At 38.1% G+C, this 20,643-nt stretch overlaps 1 protein-coding gene across 5 annotated transcripts in view; it reads right to left on the bottom strand.

Annotated features, from left to right (window-relative positions):
- Positions 1 to 460: 460 nt before the first annotated feature.
- The window catches only part of TAX1BP1 (Tax1 binding protein 1), an 82,802-nt gene continuing 62,619 nt past the window's right edge, over positions 461 to 20,643 (bottom strand). For 2 of the 5 annotated variants that reach the window (XM_044246284.1, XM_044246285.1), the window contains exons 15-18: positions 11,127 to 11,310; positions 10,638 to 10,786; positions 2,339 to 2,421; positions 461 to 1,549 (exon numbers count right to left, since the gene is read on the bottom strand). In XM_044246284.1, coding sequence (XP_044102219.1) covers positions 1,348 to 1,549; positions 2,339 to 2,421; positions 10,638 to 10,786; positions 11,127 to 11,310 — 618 coding nt within the window. In that variant the 3' untranslated portion in view covers positions 461 to 1,347. The remainder of the gene's footprint in view (positions 1,550 to 2,338; positions 2,422 to 10,637; positions 10,787 to 11,126; positions 11,311 to 20,643) is intronic. The other 3 variants (XM_044246287.1, XM_044246286.1, XM_044246288.1) reach the window with 2 other exon arrangements.

Genomic DNA, 20,643 nt, shown 5'->3' with positions numbered 1-20,643 from the left:
GATAGTTTTAAGGCTGGCATGCTCCATAATTAACTACACAAAAATGCTACCATTGACCATATTTTACCTGCATCTCCCAGGAAGAGACATGGAGTCTTCAAAGGAGCCTTGCAGTCAGCCATACCTTGTTTTGCCCTACACTCCAAATTATTTTTAAGGAGTCCAGCAATACAAATTCTGCTTTCAGAAACAAACACACCCAAGATGATGTGTATGCAGTTCACACACAGCACACTGAAATGCCACCACACTAAATATTAGGTTAACATCCTAGCTTATTTGCTTAAGACAACGCTTCAATATTTGGGTAACTACAAAAGCAGCAAAATCGAAGTCAGTAAATTCTTAACATTCATATTTTAAGAGAAATACCATTCAGAAATTTGTTTAAAGGCCCAGACTAAGGGGAAAAAAGTTCAGACTTAATGAAAAGCTATCGCAAATAAATCTGACAACCAAATTACACATCTCCAAAAAAATGTGTCCTCTTTAATGTTAATGAGAATACTATACAGAGATGTAACACACTGATACGCGTTTATACATCACATTTTTAATCAAGAAAATGTGAAAAAGATATGGATACATTTTCTGTGATTTTATGCCACAAACACCACCGTTTAGTAGATCATTTAGTATGAAACAACTGCACTAACCTATCTTGTTCCATTTTCCCATTAGGTAGAAATACAACTTCAAGATGGCTTAAAAATAATTATTCAGGTCATTCTAAAATGTTTTAGTCATAAAATTAGCAAAATATGCCTTCTATTCCTAAAGCAACATTCTAAATATAAAAAGGTTATGTGCTATACTGCAAGCATGTGAGCTCATTCTACATGCATTTCCATTTCTAAAGAAAGTGAAAAAACCATCCTTTCATGGGGTAAATTATGGAAGTTTCTGTATTCAAAGAATTTGCAAGACTAATGATAAATTACTTTTATTACATAATATTTAGTAGTCATGCTCAATCGAGGTCAACAGAAACGTCTAAATATGCTAAAGACACTACATATATATTTTTTTCAGCCTATAACATTAAAATAATCCATCTCCTTTATTCATATAGTTTTGCAAATGGGAATAAATAAAGATACAAACACAGAAAAACTTTTCTTAAGCTGGTAAAATTAACAGAGGTTATAATTTTATTAACTGATAAGCTAAAGACAGACCCTGACCCTAGTAACAAACAGAAAACTCAAAAGTAGCACTTGTTCAGAAAAGAAGGGCAGAGAGAGGGTGTGCGGAAATGATACCTTGTGGTCTCCATAGTGGTCTATTTGAGGTGATTTTTTTTTTTTTAATTGCTAAACTGTATTACTAACTCAGAATAAAAAGTAACTAGTCAAAATTTAAAACATTCTGATCAAAATGGGTCTGCACATGCCTTTCAAAGCCCTGCTGGTCATAGTCAGGAGGGAATTGCTCGCTGCACATGGGGCACACCTTCCAGTGACTTTCAACGTGTTCTTCAAATTTGCTCTGATCATAGTTGGGAGGGAACATTAATTCACAGAGGGGACACTTCTTGTGAACATCAAAGCTTCAAGAAATAGGAAAATGAAAGAATTACATTATTTCTAGTAAATAAAATTTCTAATAGTATCCTCAAGATACGATGTTATATTTTTCTAGTTAATTCACCCTAATGACTTAGCTTGTAAGTCTTCTTACTTCAGAAACCTCTTTCTGCTTCTTAAATACTTGCTACTGACAACTGTGTAAACCACTAATAAAGCCTCTAAATTGAGAGTTTCACAATTAAAGTAACAAAAACATTTTCATTAAAATCCCCAAAAGTGCAAGTATATTACATAAAATGAAGGTTATAATTAACAGAAAATACCTTTTGTAAAACTATAAAGATAAACGGAACGTATTATTTCCCAACAGTATATTCATTTGAGCTTAACAACTGCAAGTATTTATTAGCACTACTTCTCAAAGTACTACATCCATCAGCATCATCTAGAACACGTGTTAAAACATATTATTGCTGGGATGCCTGGGTGGCTAGTAGGTTAGGTGTCTGCCTTTGGCTCAGGCTGTCATCTCAGGGTCCTGAGATGGAGTCCCCAAGGTCGAGCTCCCTGCTCAGCCAGGAGTCTGCTTCTCCCTCTCCCTCAGTCCCTCCCCGCTGCTCATGCTCTTTCTTAAAAGAAAAAAGGGGGGAAAAAAGGACATACTGTTGGGACCCACACCAAGAGTTTCAGGTTCAGGAGGTCTGGGGTATAGCCTGATCATATGCATTTCTAATAAGTTTCCAGGGACCATACTTTGAGAAACAATCATCTACATAATCCGAATTCTACACCGGAAAGAAAAAAATTACCTGGAATCAAAGCAAAAGCCTGTTCCATGCCCACGTAAATGCTGACTCGGAGGATCAGGAGCACTGGGCACATTCTCCTCTTCCTAAGCAAAGAATAATTTTGCAACTTTTGAGAAACGTGAAACAATATAAATTCCTTAATTCAAGATTAGTATAAAGGAATTAAGAATTACCATTTCTAAAATTTTATAAAAGTAGTCAGATGTTCACATAAAGGTATAAAAGTCAATTTTTACAGAGCATTTCACAATGGAGTGAGTCTTCTTGAAATAAAACAGTACTTAGTGGAACAGAGACTACACCACACCTCTATGTGTGAATAAAGTATGGATCTATAGACTTTTTGAACCTCTATATAGGTAACCTTTTGACCTTATCATTCCATAGACTAGGTGACCACTTTCATAAAAATCTTAAGACTGCATTATTCTTCCTATTATTCTCATTCAATAAATTTTGCAAGACAGTATTCCTCTTTTGACAACATACATCCCACTGCATGACATACAGAAATTATAAAAGAAAACTAGTAAAATATGAGTTTGCATGTATATGTTCTTGGGCACACAGGCTTATCAAGCTGGAAAACCATGTTTAAACAAAGCAATGTACCAAACTATAGGGTTCAAAACCCTGTTGCGAAAGAATGAAATTCAGTATTAAATATCTGACTAACAGACTGTCCAGTAAGTGTCCTAAAAACCTATATAAATCTGAAAGAAAACACTGGTTTGGATTTCCATGCCCACACAACCCTGTAGTCCCTTTTTTTTTAAAAGCAGGCTCCACATCCGATGTGGACCCCAACATGGGACTTGACTCAACGACCTAGAGATCAAGACCTGAGCTGAGATCAAAAGCTGGACACCTAACCAACTGAGCCAACCAGACACCTGCCCCACTGTGATCACTTTTTAGAGATCTGTATGCTCTCTCTCAATAGCCAAATAGAGACTCACTTCACATCAAGAGCAGTCATATCTCCCAAAAGCCCATCTGCTTTACTCCTGAGAGCTCTGTTAGCTGCTCTCATGTTATGAACCAACAGTCTGTAAAGAGATCAGTAGGCATATAGGGACTGATGGAAGTCCCTATACGGCCAGGTAGTTATGCTTATTCCAGAGCTGCTATTAATGGGCTAAGTAGTCAAATCTGTCACATAAGAGGTACTAAGAAAATATATGTGGTGCGAAATTCAAATAAACCAAAAGACAAACTGATTTATCTTGCTGGGGGGCAGAAGGTAGGGGAGGTTACCTGGCTATTATTTTGATGATTATCCCTTCCTGGAAGGTCCAAGAAAGGGTAGGGCCTCTTTTTTATTTTGTGTTTATCACATAAGAAAATATTTTTTGCTTACATAGGATTCCCTCCTAAATAACCCACTATGTACATATTTTTTCAGTGTGGTAACATAATAATAATTCCTGTTTCCTTCACTTAGTTTTGCAAAATGGGAAACAGAGTTTTAAAAAAAAAAACCTTCTAATCTTCAGTAAAATTAAAAGAGGTTACAACTGTTTTTATTGATAAACTAAAGACTGACCCTGACCCTAATTAACACCAAACTCAAAATAGCTCTTGGTCAGTAGAGTGTGATAGAGGGGTGCCTGGACAGCTCAGTCGTTAAGCATCTCCCTTTGGCTCAGGTCATGATCTCGGGGTACTAGGGATCAAGCCTGTGTCAGGCTCCCTCCCTATTTGTCTCTCCCTCTACCACTCCCCTTGCTTGTGTTCTCTCTCTAGATATCTGCCAAATAAAATCTTTTAAAAATTATTTCTTTACTTGAGAGAGAATGAGAGAGAGGGAGCATGAGAGGGGAGAGGTCAGGAGAAGCAGACTCCCTGCTGAGCAGGGAGCCCGATGCCAGGACTCAATCCCAGGACTCCAGGATCATGACCTGAACCAAAGGTAGTTGCTTAACCAACTGAGCCACCCAGGTGCCCCTAAATAAATAAAATCTTAAGAAGGGTGGTAGAGGGTACATGGGAAGTGATACCTTGTGGTCTCCCATCGTGGCCTATTGGAGGTGATTTTTTCTTTAACTGCTGAACTGTACTACTAACACAATAAAAACCAGTCAAAATATAAAAACATTCTGATCACAAAGAGTCTGTATTCAAAAGGGAAACTACTCGCTGCACAGAAACAAGATAGGTAGCTAGCCTAATAAGGGACTGAAAAACTGGGGAATAGAAGACTTCATATTTAAAGAATTAAGTCTACAATAACTAAAATTAAGAGTTTTAAGTCTGTAGGTACAAAGAGGTAAGACGATATAGTTGAATCAGCTAAACCTATTATGTTGACAATAAATTGTTGATTCTGTGCCACAGTATTCTAGCTGCCAGATTGGGCCTTCCAACAGCAATACTTGAAACAATGAATTTGCTTAAAGAACTACATATAATATAATGACAATGAATACAATTTCCTTATTTATCTCTGAGAAAAAACAAATTTTAGAATTCTGAAATGCTATCGAAACGAATAATGGAAGAGAAAAGAAAGGTCTTGGGGCGCCTGGGTGGCTCAGTGATTGAAGCCTCTGCCTTCGGCTCAGGTCATGATCTCAGGGTCCTGGGATCGAGCCCCACACCGGGTTCTCTGCTCAGCAGGGAGCCTGCTTCCTCCTCTCTCTCTCTCTCCCTCGGGCCTTTCTGCCTGCTTGTGATCTCTCTGTCAAATAGATAAATCTTTAAAAAAAAAAAAAAAAAAAAAACTCCACTTTCCAGGGACGAAATATATAGCCTACCCCAATTTACTGCTTCCATGAATTAGCTAACAACAGAGTTTGCTGCTAAACAGCTAGACTTAAACCCAGGAACCTAGGTTCTAACTAGGTTCTAACCCCTATCTAACATATTAACCATCAGGGGGAAAGGAGGAAGAAACTCATTTTTTTTTTTTGCCTTTATACTTTCTAAGCCATATACAATTTGGTAATGCTAACCCCATGATTCTGTATCTTCTACTACCTAATACCTAATAATAGGGGAGAGGGACTCAACAGAATTCTAAATGACAGGAGAAGTAAGTGCTCATGAAATAAGAGATCACCTACACAGTTTAAAACCACAAACTGTCGTAAGTTCTCTGAGTAGCCAATTCATCTAGTCTCGTGTGTGTGTGTGTGTGTGTGTGTGTGTACACACACACTTAAAAATGAGAAAGCAGGGGCATCTGGGTGACTCAGTCAGTTAAGTGTCTGCCTTCAGCTCAGGTCATGATCCCAGGGTCCTGGGATGGAGTCCCAGCCCACCCTGTCAGCACACAGCCTGCTTCTCTCTTTCCCTCTGCCTGTTGCTTCCCCCTGCTTCTGCTCTGTCTTTGTCAAATAAATAAAATCTTTGAAAAAAGAGAGCAGGCTTCCAACAAAGATGCAGAGGAGGAGGACCTTATATTCACCTTGCCCCAGGCTAGGTAACATGTCAGTGCAGATAACCCAAAAAACAAAACCTTCAAGACTCGCAGAACAAACTCCAGAACAAAATGTAGAGAAAGGCTACACAGGAGATGGTAGGAAGAGCAGAGATGTGGTGAGCTCAACCTGCAGGTCTGGCTACCAGAGGGAGCCAGAGGAACAGAGACGTGAAAGAAACAACTATCAACACCATGTGCCTACAAAGAGAAGATGAATCCCCACAGCATTTGGCTCTGAGTATTAGATGAGCCAAATTTCATGAATTCCTAAAACCAGTGGGGACCTCAATCCTCTGGAACTTTAAAAATCAGCAGGCTGGATAGGAGAAAGCCCAGAGGGCAACAGGAAGCCAAGTCCCTGTCCTTAATGAAACAGCACAGGAAACAGCTCGCAGAGATACAACTTGCAGCAGCAGCTTGAAAAGTCCTTTGGGGGCACACAGGAGGGCGAGTTAGTTGCTAATGTCAGAGTTCACTAAAGAACTTCTCTAGGAACAAAGGATCTGGCAGGTGCTAGCTAGTTCTCTCCCCCGCCAGCTCCCCCAGCATAACCACTCGGCCACCTATGTGAACCAGCAGGGCATCAGCACCGCGAACTTGCTTACACCATGCCCCACCCGCTCCAGCCAAGACCGCTCTAGTTCCAGGGCTATGGCTCCCTCCCTAAGACAACCTGTGCAAACCCTGCCAACACTGACTCACCCGAACTCCAGTAGAGGACACACACACACAGCTGAAACTGCACCACCTCCACCCATGCATGCTGTGCACAGCAGCCCTGTGGAAGCTACACCTCCCCTGCGCAAGAGGACCAACACATACAACTTGCACACCTGCCTGCCTGCACTTTGGGGAGCAGCCACAGCCAGCCCTATCTTAGCAGTGGCTGCTCATCAAATCAAAACACAAGAAACAACAAGTGTTGGCGAAGATACGGAGAAAAAGGAATCCGTATGCACTGTTGGTAGACAATGCAAACTGATGCAGCCATTGTGTAAAACAGTATGGAGGCTCCTCAAAAAGTTAAAAACAGAACTACCCTACAATCCAGTAACCACACACTGGGCATTCACCCCAAAAATACAAAAACCTAATTCAAAGAGATACTTGCACCCCTATGTTTCATGCAGCATTACTTGCAACAGCCAAATCATGGAAGCAGCCCACGTATCCCTAGACAGATGAATGGATAAAGAAGATGTGGTATACATATATACTATGGAATATTTACTCAGCCGCAAAAAAGAATTCAATCTTGCCATCTGCGACAACATAGACGGAGCTAGAGCATATAATGCTAAGTGAAAATAAGTCAGAGGAGGACAAATACCAAGATTTCCCTCAATGTAGAATTTAAGAAACAAAACAAAAAGCAAAGGAAAAGGAGAGAGAGATAAACTAAGAAACAGTCTTAACTATAGAGAACTGATGATTACCAGAGGGGAGGGGAGTATACTTATCATGATGAGTACTGAGTAATGTACAGCATTCTTGAATCACTATACTGTATACCTGAAACAAATACTACACTGTATGTTAACTATACTGGAATTAAATAAAAAAGAAAAGCAGGATTTCCATTACTTCAAGTGTTATTTTTCTCCATATTCAGAAATAAATTCTAAATGGACCAAAAGCCTAAATATAAAAGCAAAGACTACAGAAAACCCAGGGACAAATCTTCCTGTGAATTATGCAATGGTTTCTGAGATCTAACAACAAAAGTACAAGCAAAAATAGGATAAATTTAACTTCATCAAAATTAAAAAACTCGAAGGGGATTCCTGGATGGCTCAATCAGGTGAGTGTCCGGCTCTTGACTTCAACTCAGGTCATGATCACAGGGTCATGAGATCAAGCCCCGTCAGGCTCCGCACTGGACATGGAACCTGCTTAAGATAATCTCTCTGTCAAACAAAACAAAACAAGGGGGGGAAAAAAAACCCTGTTGCTCCACACACTGTTATTTCTGAGGAGCAAAAGTTTAGACCCATGTTCCCATTGCTGGGGCACCATATCAAACTTACAGGGAACTATGGGATAGTTTTAATTTTCCAAGTTAATGAAATATGCACAAACACTCCATATTTGAGCAACTAGTTCAAAACAGCTCCCAGTTTCAACATTAGATAGCTCGCAGTTTCAACATTTCCTTCACTGACAGCTTATCTTTGAGAAGTAGTCTGTCCAATCTAATTCCAAGGTTTGAGAAGGTTTAGAGTTGTCAACAACCATATACATCCCATTAGTAACTGTGATTATTTAATGAAAAACATTAAGAATCTCTCAATTCAGTATACACTATTTTTTTTTTTAATGGTTACTACATTTGTTAGGAAATATGTTAAGCATTTCTTTTGGCCTATAGGATACCATAAAAAAAAATTGGGGGGCGCCTGGGTGGCTCAGTGGGTTAAAGCCTCTGCTTTCGGCTCAGGTCGTGGTCCCGGGGTCCTGGGATCAAGCCCCGCGTCGGGCTCTCTGCTCAGCGGAGAGCCTGCTTCCCCCTCTCTCTCTGTCTGCCTCTCTGCCTACTTGTGATCTCTGTCAAGTGGATAAATAAAATCTTTAAAAAAAAAAAAATTTGGACACCCCAAAGGTGCCATGAACTGAAAGTTTGGGAACCTCTGGCTTAGTCTATTTGATAGGCTGATCGGTGGTTAGGACCACAACTCCTATAGCCAAATTGATGAGGTTCAAATCCTCATTTGACTGTATCCTTCCTTACCAGTAGCTGTATGATGAAGCAAGCCAATTAATCTTTGTTTCCTCCATTACAAAAGAAAACACTGCAATAGTTCCTACCTCACAGGACTGCTATAAAGAACAAATGAGTTAACATATTTAAATAGCCAAGCACTAGCTGCCAAATTGAGCTGGAAAAGTGTTTGGTGCCTTCACCATCATAATTATGATGCTATAGTTATTGCTATTGCAATTATTAGGGAAAAGGCATCTGATCTGATAGCTGACCTATTTCTGGTGTAGAGGAGATCTGGCAAGTTTATGACTGGAGTAGGCTGGAGAAAGGCAGCCTCAACCCTGACTCCGAGGTCCTATGGCTCTTAATTACTCCCAAGGCAGGAACCAGTGAAAAGGAACAGGTCAACTCAAATCTACTTCAAATATTCTGGAAATTCCTCATTAAAATATTTCACTTCCAAATGATTTTTGTTATTGTCAAGGCAAGATTTTTCAAAAAGTCTAAATGTACATAAAAATTAAGTTTCTGTCTAAAGTGAAAAAAATCTTCTGATTGCAAAAGACAATTACCCAAGGTGTGCCTATTAAGAGTCCTTCCATCTCATTACCAAATCTAAGCATGTCAGCAAATGAGCACAAGACTCTAACACTACTTCTCATGGGTTTGCAGGAGGGCAAAGCACACAGATCAGAAAGAACATTCTGCTAATTAAACTGAAGCAGATGACTATGGAAGAGAAGGGCTTGTCACATGTAACATCTGTGCCAAGAATGATCAGATTAAATATGCAAAATGTGAAGTAAAAGGTGCGAAAAAAGCAGTAAGATTATACTCTAGACCTTAAATAGGCTACAAAAGTTCTGACAGTTTTCCTAATTATTCCCAGTAATGGACATAGGAGGCCAAAAGGCAGGAGGGAGAAATACATTTTTCTCCATTATGGGTGTTGAGCACTAGGGCTAAAATCATGCCTGTCTGAACACTGATCAGTTTCTGCAAAGGTTAATAGCAATTAAATGCAGCAAACTAGATTAAATGAGAAACAGGTCATGATACCGCTGTACTTGCAAAGAGCACGATAAGGCGTTTCTTCTAAATTCATCTTTATGCACAGGAAATCCAAAAAAAAAAAAAAAAAAGCTTTTGTGAGAAGAATTTATTTATTAAATGGTGAAAAAATCTCTTAAAAATAAAAATGACGTGCTACACAAACTAACTCAAATTATCAGTAATGGGCTGCTGAAAAATTATTAAATACTAATGATATCGAAAAGACTTTCCCAGAAAAAAAAAAAAAACTATGATAATACACTTCTCTTTTCTTTTTTTAAAGATTTTATTTGTCAGAGAGAGAGAGTGTGAGAGCACAAGCAACGGGAGAAGCAGAAGCTTCTCACATCAGGAGCAGGGAGCCTGATGTGGGACAATCCCAGGACTCTGGGATGATCACCTGAGCCGAAGGCAAACGCTTAATGGACTAAGCCACCCAGGCTTCCCTACACTTCTCTTTTCTGAAGATAATCTAGTCCACCTTAAAATTTAAAGTGGGGTATAATGCTAAAATTAAAAGATGCAGTATACTAAAGCATAATATTGTCATTAACACTGCTTCTTCCAACCTACTACATCTGTAATTGAAAGAACATAGTAAATTACTTAGTGATAATTAAACTGTGACTATAGCTAATAATTTATCATATATTTGAAAGTTACTGAGGGTAAATCTTAAAGTTCTCATCACAAAGGAAATTTAAAAATCTGTTAAGTATGTGTAATAACAAATATTAACCAGACTTATAATAATCCTTTCATGATATATACAAATACTGAATCATTATGTTGTACACCTGAACTAATAAAGGTCTGTATCAATTATATCTCAAAAAATTGTTTTTTTTTTTTAATTTTATTTTTTTCAAAAAATTGTTTTAAAGAGTAAACTGGTAACTTCGATATTGAGGTCCTTCTCTGAACTTAATCTTTTACATTAGTATAAATATCCTGAAGTATATTAATGGTTGTTTTTTTAATTTAAATACAAGCAGGTTTTTCCAAAAATTAAACAACCACATGTATACACAAGCACATACACTCTCTTTTCCACAAACAGAACTCTCTACATGAAACAAAAAATAAAAGGAACAAGCTCAGAAAATAGAAATTCAATTTACTTTACTATCCTCAGGGTCTTCTAAACCATCGGGCCGACTAAGGTTTCGAGCAGGCTGGCTACAGACAACATTATCTTCCAGTCCCCAAGAAGGTACTCTCACAGGTGGCCTTTGGATTTCATCTGGATAAAAAGCGCCATCTGCTCCATCTGAAGTAAAAATTTTGGAAGTGAAACCTGGTACTAGAATTAGAATCTCCATGTACAGCTATGATGAACAGGATATAAAGAACCATTTTTATGCATCAAAAAATATCTTTTTAACCCAAGTGATTTCTAAAAATAAGAATATAAGTAATAAGTCAATAGACTACTCATTTGTGCTTCAGGACTCCTTGACGAACCCAGTTACTGTTAAACATTAAAATTACTGGCTACGAGATAATGTTTCTATTAGAGTGAACTGTACCAGTAGTTCTCTAATTCCCATTAAGATAGATACAAACCAAAAAACACTCAGTTAATCCCAAACCAAAATTATTTTAATAACCTCTGGCTTCCTGTGTTGCATAAGGATTACCATACTGCAGAACTGGCTGTATATGTGGTACTGTGGCAACATGACCATTTTGCTCTGAGCATGTGTTGAGACACTGTGAGATCTTTTGAGGACTCTGGGAATTCTGACCTTCCATTTTCCTTTCTGCTTGATCTTCTAGATTCCTTTTAAGTTCCTAAAATTAACCAAAAAAAGGTGGAAAGCATTCACATATTTCATAGCAAGGGTTGCATTAAACATTTAGCTAAAACATAATAAAATTATTTCCCTATTATGTTTAAAGAATACAACTGAAAAGTCTGGCTCTTGAACTTCTCATAAATATCCCTTCCACATATAACATATAAAGCCTGATGTATTTTCAAATTTATTTGTGCCAAAAAGTTGCCCTTTTTATTGAACTAAGAGGAAACTCTGAATTTCTTACAATTTAGTTATTAATAAAAGCCACAGGACAAAAAGCAACCCAGACTGCTTCTCTAGTAAACTCAAACATATAAGAAACATTTTAATATTTAAAAATACTAATCCCATATAAACTCTTTCAAAAATTAGAAGAAAAAAAAAAAAAAACACGTCTAGGGACACTGGAGTAGCTCAGTCGCTTAAGCGTCTCCCTTCAGCTCAGGTCATGATCCTAGGGTCTGGGATGGAGACCCACACTGGGTCCCTTGCTCAGCAGGGAGCCTGCTTCTCCCTCTACCTGCCAATCTCCTGCTTGTGTGTGCATGCACTCTCCCCCGACAAATAAAATCTTAAAACAACAACAAAAAAATACTTCTGAACTTACTTTATAAGGCCAATACTATTCTAATACCAAAGTCAAACAGTGACATCACAGGAAAACTGCAGAGCTCATTCCTCATGACTACTGATGCAAAAATCCTTAAGAAATCAAATCCAACAATATTTAAAAAGAATATAACATAATAAGGGTTGTTTTTGTTTTTTAAGTATTTATCCATTTATTTGACAGAAAGAGCAAGCACAAGCAAGGGGAGCAGCAGGCAGAGGAAGAGGGAGAAGCAGGCTCCCTACTGAGCAAGGAGCCCAACATGAAACTCAATTCTTGGATCCTAGGATCATGATGCCCCAACCAAGTGGGTTTTTACCAAGAAAAGCAAATTTAGCTAACATACAAAAATCAATATAATTCACTATGTTCACAGACTAATGGGAAAAAAAATATGATCATTTAAACAGGTGAAGAAACATTTTATACAATTCAACAGGCATTCATTCATTTTTTAAATCTCATATACCTAGAAATAAAAAGGAACATCCTTAATATAAAAAGACAGTTCAAAACCCTACTGTGAATATTAACAGTGAAAAACCAAATGATTCTACCTAAGATCAATAATGAAGCAGGATGTCTACTCTCACCACTTCTACTCAATATCGTACTGAAGATTCTAAACAGTGGATTAAGGCAAGATTAAGGTAGACTGAAAAGAAGTAAAGTCATCTTTATTCAGAGGATATCATCATCCTAAGGAATCTACAGAACTAGGAGAATGAGGAGATTTAGCAAGGCTGCAATGTATACAAGATCAATACATAAAATCAACTGCATTTCAGTATATAAGCAACACACAATGAACATGAAGTTTTTAAAAGGTATCATTTATAGTAGAACCCCTAGATATTAAATTCTCAGGAATAAATTTAGTAAAAGATGTTCAAAGTCTGTACACTAAAAACAAACACGCTGAGAGAAATTAAAGCGAATCTCAATAAACAGAAAAAAAACACCACATTCATGTACCGGAAAATTTGGCATTTTTATAAATTCCTCCGAAACTGATCTATACATTCAGTGAACCCTAAAATACAAAGGTCCTGAAATAGCTCATTTTTTAAGAAGAACAAAGCTGGAAGACTTACATTTGAGAGATAGAATAGAGTGATAAAATCAAGAGAACAGAATGCTGATATACAGATAAACACACAGATTAAGGGCTGGCAACATTTTTCCATAAAGGGCCTAATAGTAGATATTTTCAGTTTGTATTTTCAGTTCTGTCAGAACTATTCAACTCTGTCTCTGTTTTTGCAGCCATAGATAATGCCTAAATGAATGGGCATGGTCATAGGCTAATAAAACTTTATTTATTTATTTATTTATTTTTATTTGACAGAGAGAGATACAAAATAGGCCATGAGCCGTATTTAGCTTGCAGATGTTAGTTTGCAGACCCCTGATATAAATCAACAAAACAAAAGACAGAGTCCAAAAAAGAAATCCATACTCACAGTCAATGTAACAGCGATGCAGAAATTCAATGAAGGAAAAGGAGAAGTCTTTTAAACATAAGCTTAAAAGAATGGGTATCTAAACTTTTGGGACTTCATCAAAATCAAAAGCTTCTGCACAGCAAAGAAAACAGTCAAGAAAACAAAGAGGCAACCCACGGAATGGGAGAAGATATTTGCAAATGACAGTACAGACAAAAGGTTGATATCCAGGATCTATAATGAACTCCTCAAACTCAACACACATGAAACAGGCAATCATATTAAAAAATGGGCAGAACTATGACCCAGCAATTGCACTACTGGGAATTTACCCTAAAGATACAAACGTAGTGATCCAAAGGGGCACGTGCACCCGAATGTTTATAGCAGCAATGTCCACAATAGCCAAACTATGGAAAGAACCTAGATGTCCATCAACAGATGAATGGATCAAGAAAATGTGGTATATATACACAATGGAATACTATGCAGCCATCAAAAGAAACGAAATCTTGCCATTTGCGACAACATGGATGGAACTAGAGCGTATCATGCTTAGCAAAATAAGTCAAGCGGAGGAAGACAACTATCATATGATCTCCCTGATATGAGGAAGTGGTGATGCAACATGGGGGCTTAAGTGGGTAGGAGAGTCCATGAAACAAGATAGGATAGGGAGGGAGACAAACCATAAGTGACTCTTAATCTCACGAAACAAACTGTGGGTTGCTGGGGGGAGGGGGGTTGGGAGAAGGGGGGTAGGGTTATGGACATTGGGGAGGGTATGTGCTTTTGGGTAAATTGGAAGGGGAGGTGAACCATGAGAGACTATGGACTCTGAAAAACAATCTGAGGGGTTTGAAGTGGCGGGGGGGGGGGGGGTGGGAGGTTGGGGTACCAGGTGGTGGGTATTATAGAGGGCACAGCTTGCATGGAGCACTGGGTGTGGTGAAAAAATAATGAATACTGTTTTTCTGAAAATAAATAAATTGGAAAAAAAAAAAGAAAATTTAAAAAAAAAAGGGCAGAAGATATGAACAGACACTTCTCCAATCAAGAAATACAAATGGCTATCAGACACATGAAAAAATGTTCATCATCATTAGCCCTCAGGGAGATTCAAATTAAAACCACACTGAGATATCACCATACACCAGTTAGAATGGCCAAAATTAACAAAACAGAAAACAACATGTGTTGGAGAGGATGTGGAGAAAGGGGAACCCTCTTACACTGTTGGTGGGAATGCAAGTTGGTGCAGCTTCTTTGGAGAACAGTGTGGAGACTCCTCAAGAAATTAAAAATAGAACTTCCCTAGGACCCTGCAATTGCACTCCCGGGTATTTACCCCAAGGATACAGATGTCGTGAAAAGAAGGGCCTCTGTACCCCAATGTTTATAGCAGCAATGGCCACGGTCGCCAAACTATGAAAAGAACCAAGATGCCCTTCAACAGACAAATGGATAAGGAAGATGTGGTCCATATACACTATGGAGTAATATGCCTCCATCAGAAAGGATGAATACCCAACTTTTGTAGCAACATGGACGGGACTGGAAGAGATTATGCTGAGTGAAATAAGTCAAGCAGAGAGAGTCAATTATCATATGGTTTCACTTATTTGTGGAGCATAACAAATAGCATGGCAAATAGCATGGAGGACAAGGGGTGTTAGGAGAAGGGAGTTGGGGTAAATTGGAAGGGGAGGTGAACCACGAGAGACTATGCACAGACTCTGAAAAACAATCTGAGGGGTCTGAAGTGGCGGGGGGGTGGGAGGTTGGGGTACCAGGTGGTGGGTATTATAGAGGGCACGGACTGCATGGAGCACTTGGTGTGGTGAAAAAATAATGAATACTGTTTTTCTGAAAATAAATAAATTGAAGAAAAAATAAATTTTTTTAAAAAGTCAAAAAAAAAAGAATGGGTATCTACAAGTACATTATTATTATATATTATTATTATATAGATATTATTATATATATTAGTTTCAGTATAAATAAATTTTGACTATGTATCACACCATACAAAAAAAATTTTATTTTACTTTATTATATTTTTAAGTAGGCTCCACGCCCAGCATGGAGCCTAACACAGGTCTTGAACAACCCTGAGATAAGTCCTGAGGTGAGATCACAAATCAGATGCTTACCTCCTGAGCCACCCAGGCGCCCCCCCACACCCCATAAGATTATTTCAAATGGATTAGAAATCTAAGCTTAAGAGCTAAAGCTATAAACCCAGTGAAAGGAAAAAAAGGGTGGGGGAGTCTTTATAAAATTGGATTAAGCAAAAATTTAAGATACAACATAAACAGCATGAACCATTAAGAAAATATTGCTAAATTAGACTATTTTCAAAATTAGAAGGTTTTGCTCTTCAAAGGTATTTTTAAAAACAAAAAGGCACTGGAAAACAGTACAGAGATTCCTCAGAAAGTTAAAAACAGAGCCACCCTATGACCCAGCAATTGCACTACTAGGTATTTACTCCAAATACACAAATGCAGTGATCCGAGGAGTCACTTACGCACCCCCAACGTTTCTAGCAGCAAGATCTGTAATAGCCAACTATGAAAAGAACACAGACGTCCATCCATAGATAAATGGATAAAGACAAAGTGGAATAGGTGCTCCTGGGTGGTTCAGTCATTAAGCATCTGCCTTTGGCTCAGGTCATGACCCCAGAGTCCTGGGATAGAGCCCTGCACTGGGGCTCCTGCCTCTCCTCCTCCCCCTCCCCCTCTTTGTATTCCCTCTCTCATTATCTGTCATAAATAAAATCTTAAAAAAAAAAAAAAAACGTGGCAGGGGCAGCTGGGTGGCTCAGTGCATTAATAAAGCCTGTGCCTTCGGCTCAGGTTATGATCCCAGGGTCCTGGGATCGAGCCCCACATCAAGCTCTCTGCTCAGCAAGGAGCCTGCTTCTTCCTGTCTCTCTGCCTACTTGTGATCTGTTAAATTTAAAAAAAAAAAAAAATTTTTTTAAATGTGGTGTGTGTATATATATACAATATTATTCAGCCATCCAAAAAATGAATCTTACCATTTGCAATGACATGGACAGAACTAGAGGGTATTATGCTAAGTGAAGTCAATCACAGAAAGACAAATTATCACATGATTTCACTCATCTGTGGAATTTAAGAAACAAAGGATCAAAGGGAAAGAGAAGGAAAAATAAAATCAGACAAAATCAGAGAGGGAGACAAATCACAAAAGATTATTAAGTATAATAAACAAACAGGGTTCTGGAGGAGAGGTTGAGTGGGGGAATGGGGTAACTGGGCGATGGGCATTAAGGAGGGAATGTGATGTAATGAGCACTGGGTGTTACCTGCATCTGTTGGATCAATCACCAAACTCTACCTCTGACAGTAATAATACACCATGTAAATTAATTTAATTTAAATAAAATCCAAAAATAAATAAAAATTAAAAGGCAAGCTATGTACTGGGAGACAGTATTTCCAAGACTATGAAAAAGGAATTATACTGAGAATATATAAAGAACTCTTAAAACCAAATATAACCAATAAAGATAACCCAATTAAAAAATAGGTAAAGATTTCAACACTTCACAAAAGAATATATATGAATGTGGGCACCTGGCTGGCTCAGTTGGTAGAGTACTCTTAATCTGAGTCAGAAGTCCAAGCCCCATGTTGGACAGGGTTTTAAGTTTATATACTTAAAAAATATATACATAAGTGAATGGCCTATAAGCATATGAAAAGATGCCCAGCACCACTGGTCATCAGGGAAATTAAAACTTAAACCTATACCTTATACTTAAAACTGCACATACATCTACCAGCATGACTAAAATTAAAACCCAACAATACGAAATACTAATGAGGCTACAGAGCAACTAGAATGCTCATACACTGCTAGTGGGGATGCAAAATGGAACAGCCACTTTGAAAAACAATATGGCTCTTTCTTAAAAAAAAGTAGCCATCACATAAGAAAGCGATTCCATTCCTGGGCATCTACTAGAGAGAAATGAAAACCTATGTCCACTAAAAGGCAGGAGAATGTTCATAACATTGTTCATAGCAAAACACTAGAAATAATCCATATATCCATCAGCTGGTGAGAGGATTAATGTCCAACCACCGAATGGATAAATGCTGCACGACTGCATTTACACGAAATGTTAGAAAAGGTGAAACTATATAGTAGCAGAAGGTAGATCAGTGATGGTCTGGGACTGGACATAGCTGATGGAGTTGACTAAAAATAAGCATGAAGGAACTTTGTGCAGTAATGTAAACATTCTATAGTTTGAATATAATGGTGTTTACAGAACTATATATATTTACCAAAATCCATCAAATTGCATAGGTGGGGTTTATTGCATATAAACTATATATCGGGGTTTATTGCATACAGGTGGGGTTTATTGCATACAAACTGTACCTCGATAAAGTTGTTAAAGAAAAAAAAAATCAACCAGAAATTTTAACAAAGGATGTAAAATTTCATCTCTAAAGTAAAACTCAACTGTTTTTGCTGAATGTCATCCCATGAGAACAGAGATGAGAGTCTATGTCAGCCAATTTTTACCTATATAAATGATCATTAAATGAAGTAAACTTAGAAGAAAGTCATTATCACTGAAAGCAAAACTGGTAAACATGAAAAATTCAAGTCAATTTAGGTTTGAGAAGAGATACAGCAAAGTTCCCTCAAGCACATGAAAAGAGTACAGAAGATATGTGAAATAATAATATATTGTAGGACTGGGTAAATGCACGACAGGGCTAGAGCACAGGGTACAAGTTAAGAGCAAGAGAAAAGACAAGCTTAAGGCCTGATGTGCCAAACCTGTATCATACAGTTTATAACAATGGGCCTAACAATTGTAATATGGCTCTTTAGCAAAGCTATTCTAGGCAAGTTATATTGGGCACACTTGAAATTGGACATAACTTGCAATTAGCAACAACTAGAGGGACGGGACATGGTAGACTAACGTCCGACTGAACTGGATTTGCCCATCAGCTCCAGCACTAGTAACCCTGAAGACCTTTTCTTCTCCAGCCCTAGGAGGACTGAGAAATTAGCGGAGTGTTTAGAACACAGCAGGTCCTCAAAGAAGGTTCCCTCGTCTCCTGCCATGACTCAGAAAGCACTGCCATGTAGTTCAGAATTGTGAAAATGCAATGTGAGTAGAGATGAAGTGGAAATAAATTTTATAAATATTTCGAAGACCACTCAAGAAAAGGGCATGAATGCAGCAAAAGATGTAGACAGGATAAACTGCTACAAAAATTTAAGTAAATCACCTCAGAAGAACATGGTGAAATTCTTCTGTAAGCAAACAATAAACTACTTAAATGGAGTCAAGGGTTTCATTAAAAGATTTATGGTGCAGTCAAGCAACTTCATAGAGATTCCAACATAATAAAGAGTTCCCTCCTCTCCTCTACCATCAGAGATGCAATAAATCCCCTGCAAATAGGATGCCGGGTAAGAAAAGGACCAGTAAAAAGCAGCTTTGATTCCTCATGAGGGAAACTGGAGGCAGGGTAAACAGAACACTGGGGGGAAAAAAAGAACACAGGGACATGAACAAGACAGCTACATGTAGGTTGTCTGGTAAATCGGAAGACTGAACTCTTGACTTAGAAAATCTGATTCACAAATTTACATTCACCACACTCCCCAGAGGGTCCATGTTCAGAATTCAGGAGATAAAATGAACTTGGATGAGGAAAATAAATTTGTATCTTTTCACTAACTGCTAACTGAAATTTAGCATCTTCAATTACAAATGCAGGCCCAAAAAAACACAAACAAACCAACCCAGAAAAACAGCAAAAACTGCAGTACCTTTGTCAACCTACAGAATTCCAGATATATTCACTTCATATTATAGTCACTGCATCCATCTCAAAACCACCTCTGTATTTCACTACCTTGAAATTATGGTTAGTATATTAGACACACTAAATCTTATTTAACATTTTTAAATAAGCATATAGTACCTGTCACATATATCATAAACTTGTTTTAATATTTTGGTAACTACTTCTTATAACTTGTTTCTGCTATGATTCTGTGTATTTTGCTTTACTAATTTAAAAATATTTCTGGGGCACCTGGGTGACTCAGTTGTTGAGGAGCCAACTCCTGATTTTGGCTCAGGTCATGACCCTAGGGTCTAGGAATCGAGCCCTGCACCTGGCTCTGTGCTCAGCAAGGAGCCTGCTTGGGATTCTCTCTCTGCCCTTCCCCCAACTCACACTCTAAAATAAATCTTTTAATATATATATATAATTTATGTGTTTTATATTAATATATTTAATAGGTATTGAGCAGATTTCACCAGACTATCAAAAGACCCTTGGAATAGGTGAAGAAATTCCTATTAAGACCTCCTCTACCTTCAAAAACATGTTTGACACATGAATGTGGCTAACTTACCTTAGCAAAATAACATTGATGGCTAATTCATAACTCTCCTAAAAAACCTCCACAATTTAAGAAATAGATTTTGTTAGGGGTGCATGGGTGGCTCAGTCAGTTAAGTATCTGCCTTCTGCTCAGGTCATGATCCCATGGTGTTGGGTTTGAGCCCCAAGTAGGGCTCTCTGCTCAGTGGGGAGCCTGTTTCTTCCTTCCCCCACTCACTCATGCGCACACTTGGATGTGCGCTCTTTCTCTCCTATTTAAGTAAAATCTTGGGAAAAAAGAAGTAACAGATTTTGTTAGGACTCTTCTCTTATAGTTCTAGGGCACCTCTGGCTGGAGTACCTAAATTAACTGAACTAGTATTTAACTTCAAGTATCAGGTGCTATATTAGGAGCTACAAATAAAATGGTGAATAATAAAGAAGCCATTCTATCTTCATACATCTTACAATTAAGAAGACAAGGCAGATACTAAGTAATCACAGAAATAAATATTAATTACAAATTATGTTAAGTGCTATGAAATCAAAGTGCAGGTCCCAGGTTTGAGTTTAAGAGAGGCACGCACATCAGACTGAAGGTCAAAGATGGCCTTACTGAAGAAGAGTCATTTATTCTGGAACTTAAGGATGAGTCAAGAGTAGGTGGGGTGATGTGGGGTGGCACCTGGGTAGCTCAGTCAGTTCAGTGTCTGGCTCTTGGTTTCAGCTCAGGTTGTGATCTCAGGGTTGTGGGATCAAGCCCTGTGTCAGGTCCACATTCTGCATGGAGTCTGCTTGACAGTCTCTCCCATCTCTCTTATCCCTCCCCACCATGCACGCATGCTCTCTAATAAATCAATCTTTAAGTA

This window comes from Neovison vison, chromosome 4, assembly GCF_020171115.1.
Source record: "Neovison vison isolate M4711 chromosome 4, ASM_NN_V1, whole genome shotgun sequence".
Lineage (NCBI taxonomy): Eukaryota > Metazoa > Chordata > Mammalia > Carnivora > Mustelidae > Neogale > Neogale vison.
This window is presented reverse-complemented; position numbering and strand designations above follow the sequence as displayed.